The sequence below is a fragment of the Lontra canadensis genome, unplaced genomic scaffold (assembly GCF_010015895.1).
Source record: "Lontra canadensis isolate GAN:19392208 unplaced genomic scaffold, GSC_riverotter_1.0 scaffold10, whole genome shotgun sequence".
Lineage (NCBI taxonomy): Eukaryota > Metazoa > Chordata > Mammalia > Carnivora > Mustelidae > Lontra > Lontra canadensis.
Window position 1 is genome coordinate 12,670,819 of NW_022631004.1, and position 25,173 is coordinate 12,695,991.

Here is a 25,173-nt window from a genome sequence, read left to right on the forward strand (position 1 = left end):
TACATGTCCTCACACAGTGAAGGCAGTGGGGCAGAGCTTCATCTATTTCTTTTAAATTTTAGTTAACATACAGTATAATATTGGTTTCTAGAGTACAATTCAGTGATTCATCATTTACATACAACAATAAATGCCCTCTTTAAAACCTACCACTCATTTAGCCCACCTCCAACCAACCTTCCTCCATCACCCCTCAGTTTGTTCTCTACCGTTAAGAGTCTCTTATGGTCTGTTTCCCTCTCTCCCTCCCCCCACCTTCCATATGTTCATCTGTTTTCTTCAAGTGAGATCATATGGTATTTGTCTTTCTCTGCGTGACTTGTTTCATTTAGTGTAATACACTCTAAGAGCTCCATACAAAAATATAATATCTTGATCACAATATGGGAAGGCTTACATCTACTTCTAGAGAGAACTTCCATTATGTTTACCAGCACGTTCCCAAAAGAAAAGACCTGCACACAGCCGTGAAAAGCAAGCCCAACCATTCCAAACAACATGGCATACAAAGGACTTTAAAAGAGAAGGGAACACTGCTCTACCACTTTGCCTCAGATAATGCCCTGCCTTCAAAGTTTTCATCTTTGGGGTTATTTTCTCATATTAATATTACTCCTATTACTCAGCTCTGCATATTTTTATGCGAGCACTGCAGTGTGTCTAAATATTCCTTAATATAAATTTTCTGGTGAAGATTAACCAACTGGTCTGAAAAAAGAAACTTCTATTCCACTATATAAAGATGCGATTTGCCTCATTCTACCTGACGAGTAGTGGAACAGCCACGTTTGCTGCTTTCTGCCTCACCTAGGTTTCTAACTTACTGCTCTAAGTAATGCTGGTATCAAGTTTCTGAGAACCAAATACCAGTTTAGGGTTTGCTTATGTGTGTAAAATTACTCCCTGTCTCTTAATTCAAAAGGCATGAAGAGTATAATCTGCATCCGTTAAAGGCCTAATAAGCTGCTGGAGCAAATTCTTAATTGAATTTTACTAAGAAAGCTAGTAAGTACTGGTAAAGTAAGTCTTAACCAGCTTTCAGTGAAGAGAAGCACATTATTATGTGAGGAGAACCACAAATAATAAGTTGGTCCTCAGGATCCCTGGCTTAATGCACAGTTTTATCCTATTTGGAACCATAATGCTGTGGTGTTAGTGTCCCTCACAGGAGTTGGGGTGTCTACCTAATGCCTCTAAAAATTCAAAATAATACATCTGCACACACATACCCATACATATACAAACACACCAAAAGGCATAAGCCCAGGGAAGCAACCTGATTCTTTCTCATTAGTAAGGAGACTATTTCAAGGTCAATGTGACAGGTTCTCTGATTTTATGACTACTGCCATACTGTATCTAGCATGTGGTGATAAAACTGAGGTGTTGCTCATGTCTTTGTCAGGAGACCAGATGAGATCCTTCTGTCTCGAGATGGGCTACATTTGCTGTTGGAATATTATTTGGTTTCTAACACAAAAATTTTACCTTTATGTTCACAATTAAAGAGGTCAGGGCTACTCTGTTTCTATTAATTACTAGTTTACCTGGTCTGTTATAGAATTTCTTTTTTGTCAAGAGAAACATTTTGACTGGTTATATGTCTAATTATTTTGATTGGATTGTATCTCTAGCAATACAGATACTTAGCAAATAAGAGTCTATGCATGAAGAGTATGCATTATCATCGATGCTCAAGTAACCATCTTCTCATTTCTGAGTACACCATTTCTCATAGAAGAACATTTTGTAAAGGTAAACCTAACAAATAGATACAAACAAGAAAGAGCAGTAGTTGCAATTTTCAGTGAAGCAACCTGCAATTTCTTCAATTTATTTAATTAAAAATTGAAGATCTTAAAAAAATTGAAGATCTTTAATCATAGTCCAATCTATTTAAAGTATTTCAACAGAAATTTTTTTTTTTTACTTGTCATGATTATCTCCTTAACAAATATCCTCAGGAGACTTTAAAAATAAACCCTTAGGAAGTACTGAAAATGCCTTAATTCTTATCCAGAAGTATCATGGCATCAGAATCACTTTTTTAGAGTTCTAGGTACCTGAGCCACATCTTAGGAGACTGAATGAATCAGTATCTCAATAGCTTGAAAATGTGTAAGAAAACAAAAACCGAGTAAACACTCTGGTTGAACTGGTCCTCAGGAGAATACAAATTAAAAACCAGAATGAGATACCACTACACATTCACTAGAATGGCTAAAAGCAATGATTGATGATACCAAATGTAGTGAGAAGGTAGTGTAACTGGAAGTCTCCTACACTGCTGATAGGAAAGCAACAAGTAGGGGAGCCTGGGTGGCTCAGTGGGTTGAAGCCTCTGCCTTTGGCTCGGGTCATGATCACAGGGTCCTGGGATAGAGCCCCACATCGGGCTCTCTGCTCCGTGGGGAGCCTGCTTCCTCTTCTTTCTCTGCCTGCCTCTTTGCCTACTTGTGATCTCTGTCAAATAAATAAATAAAATATTTTTATAAAAAAAAAAAAAAGGAAAGCAACAAGTACATGACCTAAGATGGAGCGATTCCGCCCATGGGTACACACCCACAAGAACCAAGGGTTCATGTCCATCAGAAGGTACACACACACACACGGCACAACTCACAGTAGCTTTATTTGTATTAAAACATAGAAACAACCCAAATGTCCATCAACATCCAGACAGGTCCATAATTTGTGATCCATTCATACAACGGAGTGCTACAGAAGAGGATGAAGGACTCCCACTACCATGCTACATGGATGAATCTCATGGACTTCTACTGGAAAAAAGCCAGATTCAACGGTTTTATTTATATGAAGTTAATGAATAGGCAGAACTAATCTATGGTTATAGAAGCAAAATCATAGTTATATTTGGGCTTTTTTCCTCAGTTTTTACTGGGAAAAAGAATGAAAAAGCTTTCCAGGTGGCCGGAAATGTTCCACCTCTGGATCTGAGCAGCAGTTACCCAGATTTCTATTTCTATATGTAAATACAGATAGATATATAAAACTATGAACTGTATACTTAAGATCTGTACCTTCCACAGTAGTAAGTTACACATGAGTAAACAAGTTAACAAAAAATGTAAAAGTTCTCTAAGAAGCACCGCTTTATAGGAAAGGGAGCGTATGTATATTCTTATGTTAGTTTTCTAAAGGGAAGAATATTAAATGGAGAATATCACTATTTTTTAAAGCTACTATTAGATCTGGGCATTTTGGAAAAGGAACTCAACTGACTGATAAAAGGCAACTTTCTGATCTTGCACCCTGAAATTAGACCAGGAGCCTTTGCGCCACGCTAGTAAGCTGTTTAGAGCCGTTAGGCTGTGTTTCCTGGTACTTGTGGAGCAGATTTAACAGCTTCCACCTTGGTGTAGAAACAAAAATAAATCTGCACATTTCCAAGAAAAACAAAAGAAATTCATCTCTACCCTCAAATCTGCTAAATAAAAGCATTCATAGGAACTGCACATAGTTCAATGAGCTAGAATTTAAAAACAGATTCAGCTTGCCAGCATTCTGAGTATTCAATAATAGCAGTGGTCACCTGGGGCAGCGGAAATAACATGGTAACGATATTTTGAGAGGTTCCTGGAATCAAAACATGGGTCAGATTTTTCCCCTTTCCCTTTGTTTTCAGCAAAAACTAGTTATTCTCATAGGGACCATGGATAGTTATTTTCTCAGGCTATAATATCCAAGCATAGGATATTTCTTCCCACATCTAGCCTGACACGAGTAGAGAGAAAAATAGTTTGGTGTCATTAGTTTTAAGCCAAGAGTGAGAGCATACTCAGCTCTGAAATGGGAAGAACACAGGACTCCAGGGACAGATCTAAGTAAAAACAAAAACACCTTTTATTTAGTGATTGGTGGTGAGATCTATTTAGAAGCAAGAAAATATAAAACAGTGGTAAAGTAAATGGAAGAACACAGACATTTTGATATTTATCTTGTCACAGTAAATTGTACGAACATGATCACAAAGGATAATAGCAGTTCGCTGCAGTTCAGGATTTGATACAAATCTTTAAATGTGTGGATTTTTTTTTTAAAAGGCATCCAGCAAAGTCAGCTACTACAAATGAATACAGAAATAGAGTGGTTAGCTTTAAAGCCTTTTTACAGTTTTGCTACTAGGCATGAAAAATCAAAATTACAGAGTAAGATATTTTTGTGGCTCCTTGATACTATACAATGAAGGACTGTTCATCTTTCACTGATTTATGGCTTACTGATTTATTTACAACTTTATGATTTATGAGTAGCTCAAGTCTTCAACATCAGAGTAAGACATTTCTAACTGTGGCTCTCTGGGAGAAGGCCAGGATGAACTTGTAAAAAATCTATATTGCAGAATTTAAAAAACAAATGCAGCCGCATTTAGATATAACTCATAAATTACATTTAGAAAGCACTAGCAAATTGAAGTCCTTAGTGGCTTTTTCTAATGAAGAGATTAAAAAATGAGTTATGATTAGCACAGCTGTTCTTGGTAACCAACTCATTATGTATAACAAATGTGACTAATAATACTATTAATTTTCTTACAACCTCCCCCTTTGTTGATATTGTGAAGATAAAATATTCACAAATTGAGAGTTTCATTCAAGGCAACTGTACTTTATCTGTTTTAAAAGGATTTGGGAGTTTGCCCCCCTCCCTATATCAGTTAAGTTTATTAAGTGAAAAACAGACATTGTGACTGATTCTGACTACTAATATCAATGAAAATTTTCCACGAAGTACAAAATAAAGTGCTTAGTATGTTATCAGCTACAGTCACAGAACTATCCACAGAACCATTTAAAACTACCTAGGCTTTTCCTGACCTTCTTAAGACAAAATTAGCTGTTATTTGTGCTTATTTATTTCCTCTTTACCAGGACACTTATCTACCAATATTACAATTCCTAGAGAATTAGCCTATCTCTATTAGATAGACTGTAAGCTCTATGAGGGCAAGGACTGTATTAACACAGTCCTATAGTATCATACTTTAATGTATGTATATAATAATACTTACATAGTAAAGTATGATTATACACTACACACACACAATGTATCTTGCACTCGTCAACTGTAATGAATTATTCTGATATGAATCCTTCCCCACTAGATGCTCACTCAGTTCTATGTTTGTAATGCTTGCCATCTCTCTCCCTAACTAGTCACCTAATAATGTGTAGGTTAAACAAATGTCCAAAGCCTAGCAGAGTGCTGGCAAAGGCAACAATTTGGTAAATTAATGAATTAATTTTCTAAAGCAGACAAAACTTTCCTTTTTCCCAGAGATGACTGGATGTTCATCAAACTCTCAGATGATAAGAATCATTCTAAGGTAGACAAATGGACCAGACTTCATGTCTTCAAACTCACAAAGTTAATCTCAGATACTTGTGCATTCGAAATTCTTATTGGGGGGGGGGTCTCAAATCCACCCATCCCTAAATGGGCTTCCAAAAATTAGACTTCTTTTTTTTTTTTTTAAGATTTTATTTATTTATTTGACAGAGAGAGAGATCACAAGTAAGCAGAGAGGCAGAGAGAGAGGAAGGGAAGCAGGTTCCCTGCTGAGCAGAGAGCCCGATGCGATGCGGGGCTCAATCCCAGGACCCTGGGACCATGACAGAGCCGAAGGCAGAGGCTTTAACTCACTGAACCACCCAGGCGCCCAGACCTATTTCTTGACAGAAGAATGTATCTCCTCTAGGAGGGTCTCTCATTTCCTTTGCTAATTATATTTAGGAGAATTATATAGAAAACAAAGAGAGACGGAAGAACACTTAACTAAAGTCTTTTAGATCAACTGAATCCATACAGGCAACTGATAAGGACAGAAGTCTACTTTTATGTCACTAAAAACAAAATATAAACTGAAAAGGTAGCAGGCAAAAGAACATCATCAACTCAAAGAGTATACAAAGACTTAAATTATTTTAACTGAAAATCCATCATATCATGAAACATTAAGATGTAGCATCTTAATCCAAAAATTATCATTACTGAGTGGTCATTAAGTAACCACTAGAGAGCTATCTCATTTGTGACTTCAACTTTAAAATCCTCCACTGTACTCAAACACAGACTATATATTCAAGAAGAAAGGAAAGGAGTTTAACTGGAGTTAGAAATAATACCCCCAAGCCCACTTAAAATGTGAACATATTTAGTACTTCACAAAAACCACTGAAGCCTTAATTCTACACATGAAACAATTTCTTGAGGCTTTTAATCACGAGAGCTCAACTGAAAGGCTCTAGCTCATTAGCCACCTCCTGTCTACACTGGATGCCTCCTTTCCTGTCTCAGTGCTGCCCCCTCAGGCTTCTGGATTCCCTCACCGAGGGGTTTCCCCACCCTGCAGGGCCAATCCCAGTCCTGGAAGGCGCCTTCTTGCAGGCTGCCCACTGGCCAGAAAGGAAGCAGCAGGCTGACCTGAGCTAATTAGAGATGATTGCTCTTGCACTTCATCCAAAATTTGATGTGGATTGTTGATGCAATTTTTCCAGCCCTCACCAAGCCTCCAGCAATCCTAAATATAGATCTATGGAAATGTACACTGTAATGTGAATATAACCATGAAGACGGTAAGGTCAAAGACCTCAGGCCACCTTTCTGATTTTTGGCTTTACGAACCTAAATGTGTGTTGGAGTCCCCTAGATAGGTGTTTCTTATAAAAGGAAGAGAAGCAGAGAAGTGGACAGGGAATAAGTGGTCAGGACAGCTATATAAAAGCACCTGAAGAGGAATTCCACCTGTAAGATTCTTCATGAGACTTCTACCCACTCACCTCTTCCCAGGACAGGCACTCCGAATCTCAGTTCCTCAAGGAACTCTCCCCCTGCCTTTATTATTCACAGCCCCCCGCTCCAGTCCTGTAGAATGGTTGTTCCACCTCTGGGTCCTTGCTCTCCCTTGCCCCTAAGTCTAGGGGGTTCTGTAGTTCTTTCTTCACTTACGTAGAAATACTACTTCCTTCAAAAGCCTACAGTTTACTTGAGAAGCTTTCCTTCACTACATCTTATCTAAACCTTGAGCTCCCTCTCCCTCCATGCTCTAAAAAGAGATACCTAAAAAGGAGATATCCTAAAAAGGATACCTCTGTGTTAAGCAAACTCATTTGTTACTTTTTCATGTTTTGTGACTGATTGTCACTTGTTTTTCATATGCACTGATAATCATCTTGACTCTTTCCTAACTTCATAATCCAACATAGTTTTTAAGATAACAACTAAAGTATAGAGTCACATGAAAATGATGCTTTTAATAGGTGAAAAATAGTCAAATGTCAGCAGTGCTATAAGGTTCACCTTATATATACAGAATCAAGGAATGCTCTTAAGTAAGTATGTTACCTTTTTCAAGGCATTTAGACACTGCCCCACAATGGTTAAGTCTCCCCTAAATCCTAGAAAAAATTTCTTCCCAAACTGATTCAAGACTTTAGTACTTTTTTTTTCACATGTTGTTTGTTAGCTATTATAAAAAAAACAAGCAATATTTTTTGTGTAATTGAAATAACAAAGAATTTCATAACAGTTCTAAAAATGCAGTAATAAAGGAGAACTCAGGTTGAATAATAAAATCTTGAGCTTACCTTCTTCTGTAGGATTAAACCCACAGATGTCACAAATACAACGAACCCACTTATTCATCTCTTCCTCACTGTCTGCTACCAAGTAGAATATTCGGTCAATGGTGTTGATATCAAAAATGTAGCTGTTTTCAAACTCTTTTTTATTAAATGTCAACCCAGCATCAACTTGCTGACATAAGTTTAAATCAATAATACGGATAGGCTTCTTGGCATGATCATTTTTGTAATATTCCAAGACATCTGGATCTCCAGTTAAGCGACCACTGCGTAACACAAACCATCTCCTCTTCCATGCCTAGGAACAAAACAAAAATATCCATCTAGTATTAATTTGACAGAAGTTTTTCAAGAGAGTGCACACTTATCAGACTAATTTTACAAATGCGTTGTCTAGAGAAAGTTACATACACGTTTTCTTTGTTTCGACAGAATAATCTACCACTCCAGCAAAATTTACTGATGCCTCAATTAACTTAATAATGTGTCTATATATACACATTTTATGTACTATTAGACCTTTTAATAGAAGACTGAAAGACACTGATTGATATCAGAAGATATTACATTGATATGTAATATCAAGTCAACGAGAAAGACTTAGTTTTTACTAAATATAAAAAAGCAATGGTTTCAACAAATGGAACCAAAGTGGATATCCACATGTAACAGAATTAAGTTGGACTCTTTACAACATACAAAAATTAACTGAAAATGGATCAAAGACTTAAAGGTAGGAGCTAAGACCATAAAACTCTTAGAAGAAAACAGGGAAAAGCTTCATGGATATGACACCAAGAGTGCAGAAGAAACACAAAGAAAAAAAATAGGTATACATCAGAATTTAAAACTTAACATATTGAAGGACTCGATCAAAGAGTGAAAAGCTAACTCACAGAATGAGAAAAAATATCTACAAATAATTTATTTGATAAAAGATTAACATCTAGAATATATAAAGAATTCCTACAACTCGGTAACAACAAAAATAAATAATCCAATTTAAAAATGGGCAAAGGATTTGAACAGATTCTCCAAAGATATATAAATGACCAAAAAGCACATGAAAAGATGCTCAACATCACTATCATTAGAGAAATGCAAATTGAAACCACAATGAGATGCAACTTCACATACGTTAGAAGGTCTGTTATCAAGAAAGCAGAAAATAACAAGTGTTGGCCACGGTGGCAGAAATTGGAACCATTGTGCATTGCTGATGGGAATGCAAAATGGTGTAACTGGTATGGAAAACGGTATGGCAGTTCCTCCAAAGATTTCAGTTGAAAGTAAATCTTTAAGAGAATTGAAAGTAAGGTCTCAAACAGGTATTTGTACACCCATGTTTATAGTAGCATTATTCACAACAGTCAAAAGGTAGAAGCAACCCAAGTGTCCACTGTTGAATGAAGAAATGAATAACATGTGGTATACACATATAATGGAATATTATTCAAGTCTTAAAAGGGAATAAAAATCCAATACATGCTGTAACATGGATGAATCTTGAGACGTGAAATAAGCCAGTCACTAAAGGACAAAAAACTGCACGAAAATAAGTGAAACATGTGATAAGTGAAATAAGCCTGTCACTAACAGACAAAAAACCATATATGACCACTTATATGAGGTACCTATTGGTAATCAAATTCATAGAGACAAAATGCAGAATGGTAGTTGCCAGTGGCTGGAAGGCAGGGATAAAGAGTTAGTGTTTAGTGGGTACAGTTTTAGGAGAATATACAGTTCTGGAGATGGACAGTGGTGATGGTTACACAACTTAGTGAATGTACTTCACGCCACTGAAACTGTACACTTGAAAATGGTAAAAATGGTTAAAATGTTAAATTTTAGATTACTTAGGTAAGATTAGGTATATCTTACCACATTAAAAAAAAAAGCAAAGTTTTTCATGCCTTAATATCATGCCATAAAGAATACGTAAAGATACTTTAAAAGACTCCTTCCTATTTTAAGCTATAGATTTCTCTCTCTCTCTTGTATGTGTGTATTTGGGGGTGGGTTTAAGGAGTAGAGGAGGGGGGAAAAGGGTTCAGAAGCTTCCCTGACTTTTCACCTGAAAAGCAAGCAAAGAAATGGACTGTGTCTTTCTTCCGGTCAGTCTACTGTTCAAAGACCACATGGAAAAGCTCTGTATTCTTTGAGTATAGATTGTAGTTTTCCTTCTCCTTTCTCTTTTTCCTTCTCATCCCAACAAACATATATTGGCAATCTGGATACGCACTCACAATGCATTCTCTCTAAAGCTTTGGTAAATTTTAAGTATGATGCTATGCCTGAAGAAATCTAAAATTCTTGTACTGTATCTCTCCTTGAAATCTACGTTGGTTAAATAATAAAAGCAGAGCCAAATGACTGAAACAGTCAGCTTCAGCAGTCTTTAAGCCAACAATTCTGCCCAGAAACAATACTAAACACTACTCCTCTCTGAAGGTCTTCCTCTTTAATAACGTGGACAACTGTACCCACAACTGAATTAAATTGGGTGCTAACTTCAGGTTTAACATTTCAATAGATTCTATTAAAAATTAAAAATTCTTTAAAATGTATTTTAATAGAAATGTAGATACACTAAAAGATAAATCAGCAAGTTAACTAGTCAGTAAGTTATTGATTATATTGTAAATACCTGCAGGAAGAAAATAAGAGTAGGTCGTTAATTCATGATTGCTACTCTCAAGGAGTTGTCTAATAACAAGACATTTACCATACATGAAAATATTTGAGAATATAGCAAACCCAGCAAAGTATCTGCAGAATTATTGCCAAATGGAGAGGCACTCCTTCTTGAAAACACTGGGTGCAATCTTTCAACAAGATTAGTAGAAATACCAAAGGCTTAAAAATACTACGGAGTTCTTTAATGTTATCAAGGTTTTAAATTAACATCTCAGTCTGACTAAAGCTCCAAGTAAAGAGCAAATGATTAACTGTGTCCAGAAAGAGAAGGCAGTGGGGAGTTCTTACACATGCTTTAGAAAACACTGAAAAATCATAACGTGTTAATTCACATGAATTTAGAACCGATTTCTGGATTACAAAAATCCACTCAGTTAACATATGACATCTACTTACTTCAGAATAAATAAATATCATCTCTCAGCAAAGTTATGCTTCTAAGGATACCTCCTTATCAAGCAGTAAGCTTGCAAAATAGAGAAGAAAAGAGAAAAGAAAATACACTAGGTATGTCATTTATCTAGGGCCATCAAGGAATCGTTATCTTTTAGTAAGTGATTTCTCCAGATAGTGAAAGTTCCGTCTTTAAATACAGAAATGACTTTCTAAAACTTTAATGTCTTACATGGAAATCTTTCTAAAATGCCTTCCTACATAATTCATTGAACATAATTCATCCATTCCCAAATGACTCACTTAGTATTACAGGCATCAATCTCTATTCTGCACTTTTAGGAAAGCTCTCAGAGGCTACTGAACTGTACGGAGGATCATTTGCCCCTATGCTAAAATACTGCCCGTACTGCTGTGCTCCTCTAGTTCATCTATAATCTTTTTCATACAGTTAGGCTTATCGATTGTCACTTCTCTCTTCTAATACAGTTAGTTATTAACAGGATGCCAAACTGTTTCCTGCCTCAAGAGACATTGTACATGCCATTTCGTGAGTCTGGTATGTTCTTTCCTTGTCTTAGCCAGGCCGACTCTGATGTTCTAGGCCTTCCCTTCCTAATAATGGCCCCCAGGGTAATATAGGGCACGATTTTAGGGACCTTATTACCTATGCAATATACTTTATTACCTTTGTGGTGATTATTGTCATTCTTCAATTTAAATTTCTTTGTGTTTATTTATTAAGCACCTAATTCCCTAAGCAGACTATAAAGTCCACAAAGACAGTGACCATTTGTCCTTACACACTCAATGCATAGCACTGTGTCTGGTACCTAGAAATACTTGTCCAATAAAGAGAATTCCCCTAAGACTCTACAGCTGTAAAATTCTGAGAATATTAGATTAGACAGATGGGCCATGTTGAATAGAAAGGTGTGCCTGGAAAAACTCTTCCACATGAGAAAAAAAGAGCTCCAGTACTGAACACATACATAATAAAATAAATATAACTAAGACAGCTTTACCAAAACACATGCACAAGACACCTTAGGAAAATGACAGAAAGAAAAGAATAGAACATGTCCTTCTGTTAAAGCTTATGTGTCCCTCTTTGCCTTCCGGGTAACTGTGGCTTCCCTGCCATTTCTTCGCTTCTCTGTTGAAATGATGAAACGTTCAAATTTAAAAGGCTCTTGGAAACTAAAATAAGTAGCCAAGAAATGAGTAGCAATCAATCAGGGCACAGTAGATAAGTTGCGCTCATGATTACAGAGGATAAGAGATGAACCCTTACAGCAGGAAATTACAACATTAAAACACAGACTTTAGCCAACAGCACCTGCCACTTATTTATTTATTTTTAACATAGTCCAAATGTGAATGTTTGTCTCAGTCACAAAATGAGTCACTCTCATTGAATCTGGCACAGATTAAACTGGAAAACAAAAGCAATTACATAAACTACACACTTTAATAAGGCAGATACAAAGGTTCTCTGGATTATGGTACAAAGCACAATTTAGCCACAGAATAAAGCTTGATGCTCGACAAGAGAACTGACATCAGCACCCTTGCTAATCACAGCACAAAAGCTTCTCTATGTTTTGTCAGAGTGCAAAATGGGCCCACATAAATCAGTCTTTGTTATCTGAAAATATCTGGGATTCTTAAAGTTTGCCCTATTTTTATCCTTGCTGCCTTGGTAGCCCCAGAGAAAGCTGTACATTGCCTTACCAATCCTGCAGCAATAACAGACAAAAAAAGGACAAGTTTTCTAGAAATCTTCAAAACCAAATATTCAAAGCAACTTTACATCAAATTCATGTAAAATATCATTTTCAGTACCGGACTTCCATTACAAGCAGCTTTGCTTGAGAGGAACTATGCAAATTTACTTCGTTGTCTTTTCTTACACGCAATACTCATTTTCAATTTTAAATTGAGTAAATGGTGCAGTAATAAGACTTCATCATCAGGTCTACATTTTGAAGTAGCTTAAAAGCACCCTACTCTAGTCCCAGTGTCTTGTCTCAGGGTTTTAAGAGTGACTTTGGCTACTATATTAACATCCAAACAGAAGTCTATATAGTCCATGGATCTCAATGGAAATATATTTAGATGAGATGCCAAACTAAATATCCATAATGCTTGGAGTATCTGCACTGCCACGTACCCATTCCCTGTGTTCAGGGGCTGCCTGCGGGATGAAGCTCAAACTCTCTGGCAGACAGGGTACACAGGGCCCTTCAGACCTCTCCCTGTCTCTCCAGCCTCATTCTTTCCTCTCTGCCTCCCAACCACATCGGAAATGACTGCAGTTCCCCTAACACTCTGCTTCTGCCCTGCCTATGGCCCTACCACACACTGCCCCATGACCCAAAATCTACCCCCATAGACCTAGCTCAGACCCCGTCAGGGCACCATCCCAAAATGGGCCCTTCCATGCTCCCCATTTCCACCTTGATGCTAGTTAATGATGTTTAACATTTCTACAAGTGAGTTTCTTGAGGGCTGGAGCTGTATTTTTTTTTTACCTTTTATCTTTCTTTTCCTGCTGCCCAGCCCCAAGGAGGTGCTCAGTCTCTGTGTGCTGAATATGCCAATCAAAGGAGGCAAGAATAAAAACATGGAAGATCTCACATTATCTTATGTGTTATGGGGATAATGACATAACTGCAATCTGCCCTACCCATTTGTAAATGGAGAACTGTCAGGCAAGTTAGAGGTTTTTAAGCCATAAATTAATTTGTTTTAAAAACTCTACAGATATAAGAGGTATTTTTAAACTTCATTTTAAAAAATTAATTAATTAATTGATTAAAGAGAGAGAGAGCACACAAGCAGACAGAGTAGCAGGCAGAGGGAAAGGGAGAACCAGGCTCCCCACTGAGTAAGGAGCCTGACAGGGGGCTCGATCCCAGGACCCTGGGATCATGACCTGAACCAAAGGCAGTTGCTTAACCAACTGAGCCACCCAGGTGGCCCTTAGACTTCATTTTAAAGGAATTTTTCTTTTTTTTTTTTTTTTTTAAAGATTATTTATTTATTTGACATAGAAAGAGAGACAGTGAAAAAGGGAACAGAAGCAGAGGGAGTGGGAGAGGGGTAAGCAGGCCTCCAGCCAAGCAGGGAGCCTGATGCGGGGCTCGATCCCAGCACTCTGGGATCATGACCTGAGCCGAAGGCTTAACGACTGAGCCACCGAGGCGCCCTGGAATTTTTCTTTTAAGTACTTTCTGTACTTAATCAAATTATGTAAGTTAAACGGAAAACAAGCTTGTCACATTGAGGTAAGGTCTTAAAATAGGTCTATCATTCACCCTACAGAGTATGGGTCTATACACACTGGCTAGAAAGTACAGGTGGGGCTCCATTATCTCCTGGGAAGAAAAACAATCTCAATCCAGGTTAGCCTCAAACCATCACCTGCAATAATATTAATAAATCCACAAAATATGCCTAACTGGCATAAAATGGCAAATGGGCTCTGTTTTAAAGAAAAACACTGCAACTGCTGCATTGCTGTTTTCTGACTTGTCTGTGGCATCACTGATAGACAACATGCCTGCTGTAATGCTCGCCAAGCCTCCCTAATTCCTTCCCTGAATCCTTTACTGGAAGAATTGATTACGAAAGAAATAACCAATTTATGGGTGGACAGAAAAAGAGGAGTTCAGGATAGTCCAGTGATTCTCAACTCTTAACTGCTCATAAGAAGTACCTGGAGAATTTTACTTAAAAAAAAAAAAAAAAAGATGCCTGGAGCTCCATCTCTGACAGTCGGTCTGGGGCATTAGGCCTGGCACGGCATAGATAGTTTTAAAAGCTCAACAGATGATTCTAATGTGACACCCTGACTGAGAAACCACTGGTCCAATCAATAGGCAGAATTAGGTTACTCAATGAAAACAGAATTTCAAAAACAATCAGAGATCCTTTGAAGCTTATATCTAATTCCTCATGCCTTCCTCTGTTGCCAGTGAGGTTAATTATATCTCCCTCTTTGTTTTTGTTCGTATTTATCCCACTGGCAAATGTTTGAACTCCTTTCTACTGTTGGAAACCTAATCCATTCTTCAAGATTCTGTCCAAACCTTCCCCTTTCCTCTCCACACCTTCCCTCTGGACTCTTGGCAATGCAGCAGTTACTGCTCTGAAATATCTCTTGCATTGCTATGGGACAGCATGGAACCATCTGTTATTTTACTACATACATTTCCAAATGTTCCAAGTGCTTACGAATTATTTCCCCAGCGAGACCTCAAGTTCCTTGAAAGCCAAGACCATTCCTTAAATTTTTCTGTATCTGCAACAGCACTTTACAGGTCGTGAAGCACTCAAAGCCCCGATGGGATGCTTTTAACGTTTTCTGTTCACTGGAATGACTGCGAGAGTCAGTGAACTGAGATGAGAAGATCTCAGGGAAAGAAAAAAGAAGTTCAAAGTTGTTATTAAGTTAAAGTTCAAACTCCTTTCACAGAATGGCATACAGGGTTCTCTAAAATCGTACTTATCTGCCGCTCATCTCTCTGATCTCTCATCTCCAGACGACCGCACCAAAAACCAAGGCTCTGTTGTTCTGAGTCTAACACACCCTAACTCTCTTGGCCAGTGAGCTCCTACTCATTCCTCAAGGCCTCTTCTTTGAAACTTTCCTCAACTCCCCCCAGTTAAGGCACCTCCCAGATACATTCCTCTGAACTCTCAACACACAGGGCCCAAGCAGCCCATTAACAAGCCCATTCCCTTAGAGCACTTCAAGAAAATTCTGATGAGATAGCGAGTGAGGTGAGCATGGGGGATGGGGTGGCACCAAGAGGGGGAAGCAGACTCCCCACTGAGCAGGGAGCCTAACTTGGGGCTGGATTCCAGGATCCTGGGATCACGACCTGAGCCAAAGGCAGAGGCTCAACCTACTGAGCCATCCAGGAGTCCCTAATAAGGCAGGTTTTAATCTAAATTTCTTCATCAGGCTAATGGTTAAATTAAATAAATGATGAGACACCTATACAGTAACAAATGGATGCAAAACATTTAAAACATGAGATAGGATCTATATACAAAAAATGCCCCCATGATAACTGGCAAATGACAAAAAAGAGCAACTTATAGAATTATATATACTGTACGATTCCCATTTGCCTGAAACGTATGTGTGTGTACACACAAACTGTTTAGATAACATGTCTGGAAGGAGACACACTAGAAGCCTTCACTGTGGTAATTCCAGAAATAGGGATGGGAAGGTCAGACAAGTTTCCTGGTTTTATTCCTAGTTTTATTTTATATACTTTTGTATAATCTGGCTTTTTTCAAGGAGCTTCCACTTATTACTTCTACAATTTAAAAAAATATTACATGCTTAAAAGGCTTATGTCTAAAAATGCTCTAAAAAAGAAAGTCTATTAATATTTAAAAATTCAGGAATGATATATACAAAATAAAGTTTATGTATGTATGGAAATGTATACTCTTCTTGCTCTGAAATTAGTGAATGAATTTAGCCTTTCTTTTAAATATAGAATTCCAGGATACATCTGGAAGGAGTCTTAGTCAGGAAATAGCTTAGACAAAGTATAACTACTTTGTTTTAAAGACTGGAAGGTATGGGGTTAAAAAAAAAAAAAAGGCAACTTGGGAGCACTTAAAAGACTTCCCATAAAGTTCGGTGGCTATAATATTCATATTATTTTAATTTTCTTTAAAAACCATGTCAGTTAATTGTAATATACTAAATATCTAAATATTAAATATCTAAAATGAGCACTTTGGGAACTACTTTACCTATTAAAAAATATTAAATTTCCAAAAAAAATATTACATTTCCATAATAGTACAACCAGGGTAAATGAAATAAAGAAAAACAAATTAGCCATGAAACCGGGACAAAAGAAAACCATTTGCTTTAAAGACTTGAGTTGTTTTCCAGGAAGCACCATCTTTTCTCATAGAGCAAAATAAGGAAAAAACAGGCTCGGTGGAAGTTTCCACTCCACTGGCTCTATCATTATGATCATCTGTTCCAAACACACACAAGCCTAAAATTTCCTGTTTTCAAACTATTGTCACCATTTTCTAGCCTGGTGCTATCTGTGCTAACTTTAGCTTAGTAATATAAACAAAAGAATACACCAAAAATAATGCAGAACAATGCCTAGATGTAGGCTAACAACTGACCCAAACCTTTTAATAGGAGTTTACATATATTGCCCAGACAAAAACAAATTAGCTGGACCTGAAACAACTTCATAATAGCAAAACTAAGCCAAAAAAAAAAAAAAATCAAATTTAACCCAGAATTAAATACTATAGTATCTGGTTTGGGGGGGAATCAGGGAATTTTAAGTTATTAATTAAAAGTGCATATAATTCACTTGTTGAAATCATTGTTAAACTGAAGCCTACCTCAAAGCCCTGGCATAAGTCCTACATAACAAACGAAAGAAGCAACAGCAGAAACTTCTGAGTATTTAATGTACACAAAGCAGTTCTTAGACCTTTTCTGGGTTGTAGACCACTTTGAGAATCTGATAAAAGCAATGGAATTTTTTCTTAGAAAGAGGCACATAAATAACATTGTATACAGTTTCAGGGGTTCATAGAACCCCTGGGGCACATGTTAAGAATGCCTGAAATAGAACAAAATTTTAATACTTCTTACTACAAAGAACAGTATGGTATGAGACCTTGCACCCCAACCAGGGAAATTTAGTTACTGAAGTTCCACAGGAAAGTGGGTCACCTCCTGGCATGAACTCTCGTGCTGCATCACGGAGCAGGTCAAATTTATCTTTACTTATGAATCCTCGTTCATGTTTCTCATCATATGCCCAACTGTCAGGGCTATGGGGACACACTCTAACTCTGGGGGTTTTCATGGCTTCCTTACCCTGAGCGAGAGGGGGCTGAAAGAGGCAAGAGCCTGGCTAGCAGTGGATCCAGAAGTCTGCAACATGCTGAATGACTGGGGCTGGAGGCCTGGGGTGACGTATAGCTGAACCTGGACTGGGAAGGAAGACCGCCAACTTTGGGTTTCTTCTGATCTCACTCCTTTCTTTCTACGCTGTGCCCCGAGAGTCAGGGAGCTCACACTGGGGTATGGTCGTAGGTGAATGGGATCAGGGAGTCCACTCGTTTTTGGAATGAGACTTCAGCCTTGCCTAGACAAAGGTAGTTGGATTGCCCTGGAACAATTAGTACTCTTGTGCTCTAACAGTGAATTGGGACAGTATCTTCTATTTACTTGATATTCTGTTATTTTTTTGTCCAGCATGAAAGTAAACACAGAGTAGGTAATAAATACTTCTTACATTTAACTGAATTTCAAGAAATAATTATGTGAAATGAAATGAGACAATGAAAGGTGATAAAAAAGGAAAGGTAGTCGGAGTCATATGTAATTTGGCCAGTTAGAGATTTAGAATGCGAGCCATAGCTAGTATGTGCCGGTCTCTTTTTTCTGCATATCTCCCTAGAACCTGTGGAGGCAGAGGTAGCGCAAAATGTCCAGGCAGAGTCTTACCAATCTGGCTGAAAATGGCTAAAATACAATAAAGGGCTGTAAGAGTTATCATGAGCTCCAAACATGCCCAGAGTACTGAGCCATTAATTCCATTTCTAGGAATCTCATCTAAGGAAATAATGCAAAAATGCAGCTAAATACGTAAGCATAGAAATATTCAACACAGTATTGTTTATATGAGTAAATAATTAAAATGATCTAGATATTCAACAATAGGTAAAGTGACCAACCATCCCAGTTTTTCCAGGATCATTCCAGTTTTAGAAAACTCGAAGTTCTGCATCTTGGGAAACCTCTCTGTCCTGAGCAGAGCGGTAAGGTTGGTGAGAGAAGGGAATCGAGTAAATAAGTTAGGATACATTTCATACAGCAGTCTTACAAAGTCATTAAAAGGACTGAAAGGCATTTTTAAAACTTTTTCCCCCACGGTTTATAAAATTTCCAAATAGTGAGAGAGTTGGGCAGGGAACTAATCTTTTCCACTTGGAATAACTGGAAACTGGTATGAAAGAATACTGGTAACACTTTCTATGGTTCTACCTGTCACCTGTGCCAGTAGAGCTGACTGCTCCAAGGTGTCCGCAACACTGTGGACAAACTTCTACCAAAGCACCCTTCTGTTGCATGTCAATCAGTCCTTTGTACAGCTGCTTTCCTCCCTCACATCCCGTCTCATTCCTCCTTAAGTGCTTGGCATAGTGCACAGCATGCAATGACTTGGTGGCCTAAAAGGTGAAAACTGTTAACCTGAACAAATGGACTAACGTCGCTCGGTGACCCCAGTGACGCTGTCTCTGTTGTCCATTGACTTAGTCTCCACATAAACGGATGATACACCAAAGGCAACAGTGGGCCTTCTTACTCCGGAAGAATAAATCGGCCATAAATCCTATCAAATCTCCTCCACGAGGTTTAGTCAACAAAAAGTGAAACTAACTTAATCAAGAAATAACTCAGTATGAGACCACACTAGAGTATGAAACTTAGGAAACTACAACTTCAAATACTGCCTGTGGGATTAGAACATCTACATATTTTAGTTATGAAATATTATTTGTGTTAGTATATTTAATTATATATATACATAGTTATATTCCCTACACAGACGCTCGCACACATACTTAAAATTGCTACACATGTGTATGCTTGTGTAAAATGATATTCCAGTGCCGGAGGGTAGAATGTAATGTCATAAGAGAGACTATGGGCAGACTGCCATGTACTATGAAGTATAATGTCAATGTACACGTTTAACTGAAGAGTACAATGTGAGAATTTCGCTTAAATGCTATTGTTTACGTGGGAGGAAGTTGGTATCACATCTTAAAGTCACAAGATTCTCCAGCACAGACGCAAATTCTAATTGCAGTCTAGAGCAGTGCTGTCCAACAGAACTTTCTGCAACTTGGGAAATGACTACGTTGGCCATCCCAGCAGCTACCAGCCACGTGCCACCATAGGAAACTTGGAGAGTGGCTGGTACAACTGAGGAACTGATTTTCTAATTTATTTAATTTAGTCACCTGGGGCTGGTAACTATTATATGGGCAGTGCAGTTTTAAAGTCCATTTCTTTGACTTGAGAGACAGGCAATACAAGTTTCTCAAAAGGCCTGCAGCTCTAAATAGTAAGACCCACTAAGAGTTGTGTAGCACTACTGTAAGCTGCTGTGCCTAGGATGGTAACAATGATGCGCACCCCTTTCTTGATTTCACTGTGTTTCACAAACTTACTTTGGCCTGCAACAGCATGCCATCTATGTGGTTGTTATTATTACTACTTGGAAAAGAACATTATTGCTTCAACAGAGATTTTTTTTTTTAAGATTTTATTTATTTATTGACAGAGAGAGACATAGCGAGAGAGGGAACACAAGCAGGGGGAGTGGGAGAGAGAGAAGCAGGCTTCCCGCTGAGCAGGGGGCCGGATATGGGGCTCGATCCCAGGATGCTGGGATCACGACCTGAGCCGAAGGCAGAGGCTTAACCCACTGAGCCACCCAGGCGCCCTTCAACAGAGATTTTTAAAAAAACAGAATGCCAATAATAATCTGGAATTTAAAAAAATTATCTTTCATAAAACTGACAAATTTCTAAACTCCACATTTCCTGTTCAGCTATCCAATCCAAAATAATTAATGCGGGAATAGAGCTAGTGTTTTGAGTTTCCAGCAAAACATACAAAAAATGTTCTCATTTTCTATTCTGTGTTTCTTATTGAACATTCACAATTCACAATAAAGTAAAACACAGATACACTGAGACTTGGATCATGGTTCAAAAACAACATTAAGAACTAGAGGAAAGCATTGAAGTGTTACAAAACAAATTTAAATTTTCCATAATTACATTTATATATAATAAACCAAAATAACACTTAGTACAATTTTATTCTAAACATAAAACTCACACCAAAGCTTCCAGAACAAAGGGAATGGGGCACTGAAAGTTTTCCTTAGAATGACACTTCCAAATAGATAAATTATGCATTCTAGAGTCGCTGACTATAAAACACATCAAGTTCAAGATGCAAGGAAGTATAACCTCATGCTAAGAGGGGAACTAACCACAAAGTTGAACATGTATAACAATTACTCCACAGATAACGAAATCAAGAAGATCTCTGCAAATGTGCAAGACTCAGCCCTGGTGCTGGGGCTGCTACTGACTCTCCCTCCCCCTTCCCCACCCCAACAGAGTGGGGTGTCACTCTTTCCTAAAGCAGCATTCTTGGGGTGAAATAACTTTTTCATTCATGTAACATACAGACAAGGATCTCATCATACAAGACAAGGTGTTGATCATTTATTACTTTTTGTTTTCAACAATCCAGTGCTGCCTTGCCCATTCTGTGGTGTGTCAGCCCTAAAATGAGCCCAGCTTTCTTTTTTCTGTCCACTGTCTATCTCGCCCTCTACACCACTCAAGCCTCATAACCTTTGAGCAGCAGGAAGTAGATACAATGGGTTGAAAATAACAGTGACTGTAAGGATTTGTGTATGATGATTTAATGCTTGAGAACGAGGAGAGAAAGGCTGGGAGAAGGGGAAAACGACGAGCTATTTCTGCCAGTTAACAGTGCCACTTGGCAGCACCCAACTGGTCTTGAACTCCAAGCAAAACTGTTACCCAAGTGATACAGTTCATAAAAGCTTAAAAATATGTACAGTATGCAGAATCATACATATATAGATATGCCACACACAGTTGACACAAGAGAACTTCTTACATTTATCTGCTTTAAATATGTTAGAAATCCTTTGAGACAATCGGAGTCATTCACAAAGTGCTGGCATCTGAGGTAACAGACGACAACTGACTGTGTCTGACTTGCCAACTTGAAAGTTCACTAAAGTCTGTAAAAACTAAAAATAACCACACAAACATGTTTACAGCATTCTGAAACTACAGGATCCACACTGTCTTCTAAATATAAACCTTGAGTTCGGAGTACAGGGACTGGCTTTGGGTTTTCAGGGACATCATCGGGACATCCCACACATCACCACAGAAATTCACATTAAGGTATTTTACTTTAAATATGCAATTGGTGGTATTTAACTAGAGTGAAGGAGGGGTGGACTTGGATTGGGGAAGATGAACAGAAGAGGAAAAGATTGTACCTCTTCCCCCATTTAATTAGAGAGCTGCAGAATCCCACAAACCCCCAACTGTTGATGGTGGGATGTGACCTTCTGAAAGAGGATATCCTGTCTGTATTTTTCCACTCAACCTATCTATTCTCCAATCCATCTCTTACCCCTTCCTCATTCCTGAGACTGTAGATGCTGCTGCAATAGATATATGTAGACAGGAAGTCAAGTAGAACATACACACATATGGAAAAGTCCCCCTATCCCAACCGCTACATGAATGCAGGCATGTTGATGGTATCAGTTTTAATTTTTATTCTATTCCTAAAAACTGAGATAATTCTAAATCACTAATCTTTAGGGAAATGCACATCAAAGCCACAGTGAGATAGATAATACCTCACACCGGTCAGAATGGCTGTTATTAAAAACACAAGAAACAAGTATTGGCAAGGATGTGGAGAAAACTGAACCCTTACGCACTGTTGGTGGGAAGACAAACTGATGCAGTCACTGTGGAAAACAGTATGGAGGTTCTTCAAAAAAAACTAAAAACAGAAGTACCGTATGATCCAATAATTTCATTGTTGGGTATTTACCTGAAATCAATGAAAACACTAACTGGGAAAGATATATGCATCCCTACATTTACTGCAGCATGATTTACAATAGTCAAAATAAGGAAATAACCCAACTGTCTATGGACAGGTGAGTAGATAAAGAAGATGTGGTATACACACAGACACACAGACACACACACACACACACACGGAATACTTCTTATCCATAAAAAAGGGTAAGATCTTGCCATTTGTGAACACGTGGATGACCTAGAGAGTATTACACGGAGTGAAATAAGCCACACAGAGAAAGATAGACACCAAGATTTCACTTATATGTGAAATCTGAAAACATTAAAACAAATAAACAACAACAACAACAACAGCAACAACAAAGAGAGAAGAGACTCATAAATACAGAGAACAAGCTGGTGGTTGCCAATGGGTGGGGGGGACAGATAGGCCAAATGGGTAAAGGGGATTAAGAGGCACAAACTTGCAGTTAAAAATAAATAAGTCACGGGTAGGAAAAGAGCAACATAGGGAATATAGTTAATAATACTGTATACACTTATTTCGTGAGCATTTTGTAATACATATAATTCTTAAATCACTATGCTGTACACCTGAAGTTACTTTAATACCGTAAGTCAACTATACTTCAATTAAAAATTTAAAATTAAAAAAAAGTAAGTCAAACACATGGAAAATTTTCCAACGAAACCAACTGGGATTGTCAGGGGACAGGGGTGTGGGTCAGTAATACTAAGACTATTCAAGATTCAAAGGAGCATTTATAGGTGTAGGGGAAAAAAAAGTCCGTTTGTTCTCTATGTTATGTAAAATTATTTTTTATATTAATTTTTGGATAGAATTTATTTAAATTTTATTCTCTGCCTTTAATTCTAAGACATCTTTAAAATGAAGTAGCTATTTAAAAAATAAGAGAAAGAAAAACCTACAGCAAAGGCTTAGCCGTACACTTCTATGTCATAAATGTCCATGTGACTGTACCTCTTAGTTTAAAGCACATGGTGGGATCTGTATTTCTGGAGGTTATCTAATTTCCAAGTCAAGTGCTCTCCAGAATAAAATCATGTAAGTTGTATGGGCAATTTCTTAATGAATTTATTATTAATAAACTACAACCAACAACAAATTCAACTGAATAATTAGGGAGAAGTTATATATAATCCCATTGACATAAAAAATTTTTTTCCACATTTCATCGAGTTTTTATTCATTTTTTTAATCTAGTTTTTATTCATATTTTTTTTGAAAATTTTATTTATTTACTTGACAAGTTGTAAATTTATTTACTGTCACATGTAGGCAGAGAGGCAGGCAGAGAGAGAGGAAGGGAAGCAGGCTCCCTGCTGAGCAGAGAGCCCTATGCAGGGCTCAATCCCAGAACCCTAGGACCATGACCTGATCCAAAAGCAGAGGCTTTAACCCACTGAGCCACCCAGGCGCCCCTATTCATATGTACTTCTTAAGCAGCTAAATTTTTAAATGAGATGAATGTATCTTTGGTTTCATGAGCTATGCTTAAAACTTTCAGAGGTTTAAAGTCCTCAGGTTTAAAATTTTAATTCACTAATATTTTACTTATTGTGACTTTCCCCAAGTCTTGTTTACCATGCTAGAATTATGGAAAATAAATATGAAGCCCTCACTAAAATGTCTTCTGAAACCCAATAAAGAGAAAATATATTTAGTGACTAAAAACACTGGACACTTATTTATGGTGGGCTTTCTTAGCAAAGCATTAGTCTAGTAATTAAGATATTTAATTATGAACTCAAAGAATGTCCTATCAGATCCTGTCCAATTTGCTACAGCATGATAATCATGCTATAAGCAAATAATAACTAAAACAAGTATGTATAATCCTCAGCAGAAATGTTACCACTTATTTTACCAATAACTGCTTTCTCATACTGCACAGAATGCTTTATTATTATCTAATAGATGAAGTATTTCACCCAAAAGATATTTTGATACTTCACTTGTGTTAGGCATTATAACCTGAAGACATTCTTGAAATAAACACCTCTACTTCTTACCCATTTAAATGATTATTCCTTAAAATTGAAAAGATTAGGAATCTATTTATAGATTGTCTACAATGAACAAAAGATAGTTTGTTCCCAAAACAGAGGGAAAGTTGAGGAGAAACAAAGTATCTCTCATAAACATCTGACTAGCTTTAAAAATGAAATAAAAACAAAAGCACCCTTCTGTATTTCGTTAAATTAGCTGACCATGACAAGGCAAACCAAAGAGATTTTCATTTAAAGATTCAGATTGTGTAGCCCTAGGCTGGCTGAAGTAAACGACTTTTTGGTAACTAAGATATAATTCTTGGTGGAGCAAAGACAAAGGAAGAATAAAAAACAGAATAAATAAAAAACAGAATAAAAAACAATCTTTAGCTGTCTTCCTAGACATGGTCCAGATTAAGAGGAGGGGTTTACGGTCTCCTTTAACAACTGAAGCCCCTACTCCAAACCCATATGGCATTCTAATTTTCACAAGCACTTTGAAAAAAGAAAGGAACCAGAAATAAAAAATTGTCCAGCAATGTAGCCATTAAGAAGCTCTTCTGGTTCCTCTAATCCCCAGTTCTTCCCTCAAACAGCGTAGAGGGCAACCATAACTTACCGTTTGTTTATTCTCAGTCTCCTAGATCTACCTTTTCACAGCTCCGTTCTCAAACCCAATACACAGAGTGCCTGACAAAAAGGAGGAACCTGAAAGTGTGGGGACTGAATACATGAGTGAAAGTCTTCATGTATAAGG

The 25,173-nt window shown here is 37.6% G+C and overlaps 1 protein-coding gene across 6 annotated transcripts in view; it reads right to left on the bottom strand.

The window, feature by feature from the left end:
• The window catches only part of GAB1 (GRB2 associated binding protein 1), a 122,634-nt gene that overhangs the window by 36,545 nt on the left and 60,916 nt on the right, over positions 1-25,173 (bottom strand). For all 6 annotated transcript variants that reach the window (XM_032855623.1, XM_032855620.1, XM_032855621.1 and 3 more), the window contains exon 2: positions 7,608-7,902. In XM_032855623.1, coding sequence (XP_032711514.1) covers positions 7,608-7,902 — 295 coding nt within the window. The remainder of the gene's footprint in view (positions 1-7,607; positions 7,903-25,173) is intronic.